Below are 8075 nucleotides of genomic sequence, written 5' to 3' on the forward strand. Positions count from 1 at the left end.
GGCCCTGGGCAAGGCAGCTCTCTCTCTTGAAGGGTCTATGGGCTCAGCTGGTGCTGTGCTCAGAGGATCTCATGTCCAAGGTTCTCCTGGAGCTTCTGGCCATCCGGTGCCCCCAGCTCCTCCCCTCTGCCTTCCTCAGGCAGCCTGTTTGTTCCCCTTCAGGCATCTTCACCCAGGGAGCAGCTCCACCCCTACCCCCACCCTGCCCCTATGGTGGAGAGAAGATGCTTAGCCTCGCTGAGCAGGCCGCCATTTCGGGGAGGCTGGTGGATCTCTCATGCCTCCCCTGGAGCCCGCCAGGTGCGCAGAGGCCAGACCTACTCGGCTCGGCCTGACCGTGCTCAGTGGCCCACAGGTGAGGACACAGCAACTATAGAGCTTCCTCTGGAACCAGGCAGGGAGGACCCCGCGATTCGGGGAGGAGGACCTGCTCCTCTGACTGGCAGAGGGGCCAGGGTCCTAGGTGGGGAGTCAGGAACCCATTTTCCCACAGAGCTGTTGTGACAAGGATCCTTCAAAGCACATGCTTGGTGCTGATGCCTATCCTCCGAGGCCACCACTGCCACCACCGCCGCCATGTGAGGCCACAACAGCTGCTTTGTACATTACTGCCATATCACTTGGCCACTGTTGATTGGCCCTACTGGTGCATCCAATACCCTCTGGCTTCCAGGTCCTGCTGCCCAGTCTTCAAGGGAGAAGAGTGTATGTCCCCACCCCAGCCTCAGAGGCACACATCTAGGCCCTGGGGTGGGAGCAGCCCCTTTGGGCACCACGGGCACATGATGCTAGAGACCGCTCCCCTTAGCTCCTGTTTCAGGCATCTGTTGCCATGTAACAAACCAAGATTTAAGTGGCTTCAAACAAAATCATCATCTGTAATGATTCTGAGGGGGTTCTACGGGCTCAGCTGGCAGTGGTATAGCCAGAGCGGCTGGGGACTGGGCTGAGGCTAGGACATCCCTCGTGGACCCTCCCCTTACATTATCTGTCTCCCCGTTGCCCCTGGCCATTCAAGGGTCTGTCTGGGCAGGGGCTGGCTTCCTAGAGGGAGGAAGCAAGAACCACCAGTGAGTGCTCTGGCAGCCTGTGCTCTGAAGTCCCCAAACAGCACTTCTGTAGCATTCTTGTGGTCAAAGCCAATTACAATGCGTGCCCAGATCCAAGCGGAGGGGGAAGGGACTCCACGACTTGGGAGAGGAGCAGGTTGTGCTCACAGGGGTGGGAGGCATTGTTAGCAGATGTATTTGGAAACTAACACCTCTCCATCCTCCTTGGCTGACTGCACCTTGAGCAGTGCCTGGAACTGAGTTGAGTCAATCACGTCCCCTCTTGAGAATCTGAACCTGGAGACAAACTGTGGTATCCAGGTGGAGGGCCCCGAGCATCTGCCCATGAGGTGAGCAGGAAAAAGGAACAGCTAGGAGAAGCCATGAGGCTCCAGAGACTCAGGGAGAGCCGTGTTGGCTTCCCGACTCCAGCCCTGGGGTCTCTGCTGCTCTTGGAACCCTTTCTTTGCCTGTCAGGGAGACTACTCGCTGTGTCCTTACCATTGTCTGCTCCCAGTGCAATGGAAAGCTGTTGGCAGCTTTCAGCAGGCACCTGGCATGATCCGATTTATACTTTTTTTTTAAAGTTTTTATTGAATTTGTTACAGTATCGCTTCTGTTTTATGTTTTGGTTTTTTGGCCCCAAGGCATGTGGGATCTTAGCTCCCTGACCAGGGATCAAACCTGCACCCCCTGCATTGGAAGGCAAAGTCTTAATCACTGGACCACGAGGGAAGTGCCTTGATTTATGCTTTTTAAGACAGAAATCACTTTCCTGGGTGGAGAATGTCTTGGAGGGGCCCGAGTAGCAGGGAAATCTTCTAGGAGGGGTGGTCAATATCTGAAGGGGAGATGGAGTGGCTTGGCTTAGGGTGGTGACGGGGGACGCAGGAGAGATGCCTTCCAATCTGTTTTGGAGTCAGAGCCATCAAGACATGCTGGGGTAGATATGAGGAGTGTGGTAAAGAGAGGAATCAAAGATGAATCCCATGTTTGGGGCTTGAACAACTTGTAAATGGAGGTGCTGTTCCTGAGACTTGGAAGCCTGGGGGAGGAGCAGTGTGAGGGAGACCGGGGAGTCCTGCTTGGGGCATATTAGGTTCGATATGCTTGTTGGTGTGTCCGAGAAGACACACCCAGGTTGTACTCTAGCCCTCAAGGGCGGGGTCTACCAAATCCAGGGCAGACTGTAAGCATTTTTTTAACAGACACACATTTATTTATTTATTTTTGGCTGCATTAGGTCTTCATTGCTGCACGTGGGCTTTCTCTAGTTGCGTCGAGGGGGAGCTACTCTTCGTTGCGTTGCGCGGGCTTCTCATTGCGGTGGCTTCTCTTGTTGCAGAGCATGGGCTCTAGGTGCACGGCCTTCAGTAGTTGTGGCATGTGGGCTCAGTAATTGTGGCTCGTGGGCTCTAGAGCGCAGGCTCAGCAGTTGTGGTGCACTGGACTGACTTAGTTGCTCCTCAGCATGTGGGATCTTCCCAGACCAGGGCTTGAACCCGTGTTCCCTGCGTTGGCAGGCGGATTCTTAACCACTGCGCCACCAGGGAAGTTACCGTAAGCATATTAGACACTCTAAGCACTGAAAAGATCAAGACACCTTGACCCATATAGAATTCAAAATAAAGACAATGTTAAACATGAAAACCAGGACTTCCCTGACTGTCCAGTGGTTAAGACTCTGTGCTTCCACTGCAGGGGGCCTGGGTTCTATCCCTGGTCAGGGAACTAAGATCCCACAAGCCCCATGGCCCCAGGGGTGGGGGTAGGGAGACATGAAAACCAAAAAATAACCCATTGCTGTAATTAAAATGGCTCTACGCTGGATTTTCTGAATGCAAAATTCTGGATGATTTAATTAAACACGAATTTTTCTCCCTGCTTTGCTGGTGCACCAAGTGCACGGGTGGTCAGCCTATTGAGTAACATATCCCAGAGCCGGTTCCTGGGCTGGGCTGAACTGATGGGTCTGGAGTGAATTCAGTGTAAGAATGTTCCACGAATGAATAAATAAACAGTGGTTTAAGTTTCCCCCCTTATGCCGACTGAGCTGACAGACCTCTGAGAAGGCAGTGAGTCCCAAGCCTGGGACACACAGTCACCCAGGCTTGGTTCCCAGTCGCTTGGTCTCCCAGGGCTCCAGGTTCCCAAGACAGCTCTGGGGCTTTCTGGTGACCACCTGCCACTACCCTCTACATCACAGCTCCCTGCTGCCCTCTGCTGCCCAGTGGCCTAGGGATCATGAGAAGCCCTGGAAGGGGTCAATGAGTGGCTCAGGGAATTCAGAAACTCCAGGGTCCAGGGACTGAGGTGACTCAATGTCAGAGAGTGGGCAATGACCGAGCAACTGGGGGATTAGTTAATCCCGGGGTCCAGGGACTGAAGGACCAGGTGACTGAGTATCTGAGATGCCTCCACTTGTGACCACATAATCTAGTGGTCGAGCAACCTCAAGACCCTGCAGCTGCGGGCCCAGGGTCCGAGGGAGAGACCATGATTGAGGGCTCGGGGGTCTAGGATCACGGGGCTTCGTGAACTGGCGAACCGAGTGTCCCGGGACCTGGCGGTCGCTGGACGGTCGCCCTCGCCTCTGTCCACACTCCCTCCGCTCGACGCTGCCCTGGCCTACTCATTAGTGAGTCCTCGGAAGCGTGGACCAATCAAAACACTCCTCGTGTCTCCAGTCCCCTCCCAGCCGCCGCTCTGGAAAGCTATGGGCGGGTCCTTTCCACGCGGACCCAATGGAAGTGCAGGCGGAGCGCCGTGCGGGCTGGCGATTGGCTGCCGTGGCGGGCCCTGTCAGAGCCGGATTGGCCGGCGGCGGAGACGGAAGCGACCAGGGCCCGAGTTGCCGGAGCCCGGCCGGGGCGATGTGGAGCGCGGGCCGCGGCCGAGCTGCCGGCCCGGCGCTGCTGGGGCTGCTGCTGGCGATCTCGGTCCCGGGCAGCTGTGCCGTCAAGACCGGCGCGGGGGTCGTGACCTGCGGGTCGGTGCTGAAGCTGCTCAACACGCAGCACCGGGTGCGGCTGCACTCGCACGACATCAAATACGGATCCGGTGCGCGGGCCGGGGCTGGGGTCTGACGTCGGGGTTCTGCGGACCAGGGGGCTGGGGGTCATCAGGGGCTGGAGTAGTTGGGGGCCGAGGGCCACAGGCCGGCGGTTCGAGGGGGTCTTCGGGATGCCGTTCGGAGCTGCGGGCCAAGGGACTTGGAGTGCGGCCGGAGGCGGGCGGGGGCTGGGGGAGCCGTTGGATCCCAGGGTTGAGGTTGTCCGGGAAAGCTGATGGTGTCCGGGTCGAGGGTCGGAGTTCCCGCGTTGACAGCGACCCCGGGGGTGGGATGTCGCCCCCCAGGCAGCGGCCAGCAGTCGGTGACCGGCGTGGAGGCGTCTGACGACGCCAACAGCTACTGGCGGATCCGCGGCGGCTCCGAGGGCGGGTGTCCGCGCGGGTCCCCGGTGCGCTGCGGGCAGGCTGTGCGGCTGACGCACGTGCTCACCGGCAAGAACCTGCACACGCACCATTTCCCGTCGCCGCTGTCCCACAACCAGGTGAGCCCCTGGCGTGTGTGCGAGGGGCCCGGCATCTGCTCGGAGTCCCAGCTTCCTGGGTGAAACGGGAATTACAAGTCAGAAGTGTTTGCCGAGCGCCCCCTCGGGGGATACAGAGGTGACTACGCCAGGGTCCTGTCCCCTGGAGCCCTCAGCCCAGCGGGGACACAAACAGGAAGAGCTGTCCGTCTGGATAGCTCCACCCCTGGGGGCGAGTTGGACACAGGAGGGGGATCCGCATGGCCGTTGGGGTGGGGAGTGGGAACCCCGCGGGGAGGAGGAACTGGGGCTGGGCCTGGAAGGATGAGTAGGAGTCCGCCAGGCCGCAGAGAGGAGAAGGGCATCTTTCCAAGCCTGGGGAAGAGCCTGTGAGCGGAGTTCATTGGAACTGGGTGGGAGGTGGTACTGGAACAGAGGGTGCTTTGGGGAGGTTATCAGAAGGAAAGGATGATATAATAGAACCTTGGCTGTCAGCCTGAAGGGTAGACTTGATGCTGAGTGAGGGTCAGAGGGGTTAGGACAGGAGAAACCCAGAGGAGGAAGGAGGGGGATGACTTGGTTCTGTGGGGGCCACTGGTCACCGTCCAGGCAGATGAGGTGGGATGTGCGTGTATTTGAAGAGCTGGTGTTGGAGGGGCCCTTCTGGATGCTGGGGTGGGGGTGGGGGTGTCCCAGTTTGCAGCTGTGGAAGCTGAGGCTCAGAGAGGTGCAGGGAAGGACCTGGGTGTGAGTGCAGCTGCCAGGCAATTGCCCATGGAGGACTCAGTGTGCCCTTTGTCATGCGTGACCACTGTCCTCCCACACCACCACCGCCCCCACAGGAGGTGAGCGCCTTTGGGGAGGACGGCGAGGGTGATGACCTGGACCTGTGGACGGTACGCTGCTCGGGGCAGCACTGGGAGCGGGAGGCCGCCGTGCGCTTCCAGCACGTGGGCACTTCTGTGTTCCTGTCGGTCACCGGCGAGCAGTACGGGAGCCCCATCCGGGGGCAGCTCGAGGTGCACGGCATGCCCAGCGCCAACACCCACAATAGGTGGAAGGCCATGGAAGGCATCTTCATCAAGCCCAGCGTGGAGGCCTCTGCAGGCCACGATGAACTCTGAGTGCTGTGGACCTGCGGGTGGAGGGCAGCAGGGTGGGTCATCTGCAGGGCCACTCTTGGGGGAGACTTTGAGTTTGTAGGGGTTCTCAAGTGCCTTTATGATTAAAGAATATTGGCCTGTGGTTGCATTTTGCTGTGAGCCTGAGGGCGACCAGGAGCTGCCAGCTGGCCCAGGTCAGCATCTCTTCCTCAGTGCAAATCCTCTGTCCCACAGATGGCAGCTTAACCCATCCAAACTTCTCTGATGCTCTTCCGTGCACTCCCAACACTGCCCAGGGCCATCACAGCTCCCTCTCCACCCTCAGATGGTCCAATGGCCCCAGTGACCCCTGTTCCCCAGCCCCTGAGCTTCATGAACCTTCCTGATGAGGGCTGGGGCCTCAGCGAGGTAGCAGGGGCCCCACTCCCTACCAGCTGGGATGGGCACAAGCTCTCCAGTCCCTCATCCCTTGAGGTGCACCCCCTCCTCCTGGCACCCCTCCACTGGCAGTTGTGACAGTCTGGACACTTGCCTTTGACCAAGCACTAGGTCAGGACTCTGCTCATCTGCTGGAAATTCGCATCGCAGGATCCCTCTCGGTGCAGATGGCACCCCACACACCCAGCCAGCCCAGACGTGTGGCATCTCACGCCCCACTAACCTTCCAAAGTCCGGAGGCCCTAACAAAACTTCAAAAGATATTGCAAGGGAAGGTAACCACAGAGAACTGCCAGCTGCAGACATCTGAGAAGGCTTCCTGGAAGAAGAGGCACAAGTTGAGCCGGCAAAGCATTGCAATTTAAAGAAAGGAGAAATAAATAGGTGGGCCCTGATAAAGGAAGGTAATAGCTATTTTGCTGGTGCGTGGGTGACCTCTAGAGGTTATGGCGGAGATTACAGTCAGAGAGGCTTGGGCAGCTGCCACTTTCCTGCAGGAGAATGAAAGGGCCGAAGGAGAGGCTGGGGGTGGCAACTGGTTGGAAGGGTCTTAGAGGAGGGTGAGCAGAGCACCTTACTTCTGAGAAATCGATTGACCTTAGGGGGTGGGAGAAAAGCTCTAGCCAATTGTGAGACCTGAGGGGAGGAGGGTCATAATTAGGCCCTTTATGCCCCTGCCCCCTCCCCCATGAGGTCCTGCTCTGCTCAAACCTCTTGAGCATCGTCTACAAGTCTCCACTTCTCTCCCATCACTCACCTGACCTGAGACAGGAGTGCAAGCAGATGGTTTGGAAGTGATCCCAGAAAACACTGGGGCAGAGGAGTGGGGCTCAGAGGAGCAGGCAAGGCAGCTGGTGAAGGTTGCATTACTGAGCAAGTCACCCCTGGGGGCAACTAGGGCTTCATCCCACCGGGGAGCACTGGGTCCCCATGTAGAACATGCATCAAAGTTGTCCCAACCGGGCTTCCCTGATGGCGCAGTGGTTGAGAGTCCGCCTGCCGATGCAGGGGACATGGGTTTGTGCCCCGGTCCGGGAAGATCCCACATGCCGCGGAGCGGCTGGGCCCGTGAGCCATGGCCGCTGAGCCTGCGCGTCTGGAGCCTGTGCTCCGCAACGGGAGAGGCCACAACAGTGTGAGGCCCGCGTACCGCAAAAAAAAGTCCCAACCAAGGGGCAAGAAAGTGGGGGTACTTATCCAACCAGCATATCTTCTCTCATTGGCTGAGGGCTGCTGGGCAGGTGGGAGGATTACTCTGCAGCACTTCCCACTTGCCCTGTATTCTACAGCCAGAATGAAGACCTTAGGCAGAGCCGCAGGTGCCAGCAGGGAACATCCTTTTGGTAGAGGTGAGTGCCAAGGGGGTGTAGGCGGGGCACCAAAAGTGTGGCGCACACTGCAAATCTAAGGGGCATTCCTCTGATCCACCCCTGGCCCCTCTGGGCTGTAAGAGCCCACTTCTGCCTCTGTTACCTCCCTACCACCACACATACAAAAGTGAGGAGTGTTAATTAAGAGCAGACTCCAACAGTACACAGCGTGTAAAAATCCTTGGGAAATCAAGGCCAAAGCTGTGGAAGCAGGTGAGAGGGCTGCAGGCAGAATGCAGTACAAGACCAAAATTTAAAACCGCAGCAGCAGCCGAGCTCTCATTTACTGAAAACTAAGTGCCAGGCACTGGGCCAACGATTTACAGAGCATCTCATTTGCTCCTGGCAACAACCCTATGAAGCATAGCACGTTCAACTGTCATCTTAATTTTGCAGAGGGGGCAACCGAGGTTGCTAAAGATTCAAACCCAGCTCTGCCTGCCTCCAAAACATTTGCTCTCAGCCACCGGACTGAGAGAATAAAAGAGGAGGGGGCCCAGATGCACAGTAGCCTAAGCACCACCCGCTCCAACGCACACTGTAGCTCTATGAGGGCCAGGCGGGCCGCGTACATCCTTCCGG

The 8075-nt window shown here is 57.9% G+C and overlaps 1 protein-coding gene across 1 annotated transcript; it reads left to right on the forward strand.

Moving 5' to 3' along the window:
* The first annotated feature begins 3859 nt into the window (after nt 1-3859).
* On the forward strand, nt 3860-5833 carry SDF2L1 (stromal cell derived factor 2 like 1). The gene is made up of 3 exons (XM_032602732.1): nt 3860-4109; nt 4407-4603; nt 5425-5833. The coding sequence occupies exons 1-3, from the start codon at nt 3923-3925 to the stop codon at nt 5704-5706; spliced, it is 666 nt and encodes a 221-aa protein (XP_032458623.1). The 5' UTR covers nt 3860-3922; the 3' UTR covers nt 5707-5833.
* The last annotated feature ends 2242 nt before the right edge of the window (nt 5834-8075 follow it).

This window comes from Phocoena sinus, chromosome 14, assembly GCF_008692025.1.
Source record: "Phocoena sinus isolate mPhoSin1 chromosome 14, mPhoSin1.pri, whole genome shotgun sequence".
In the NCBI taxonomy this organism is placed as follows: Eukaryota; Metazoa; Chordata; class Mammalia; order Artiodactyla; family Phocoenidae; genus Phocoena; species Phocoena sinus.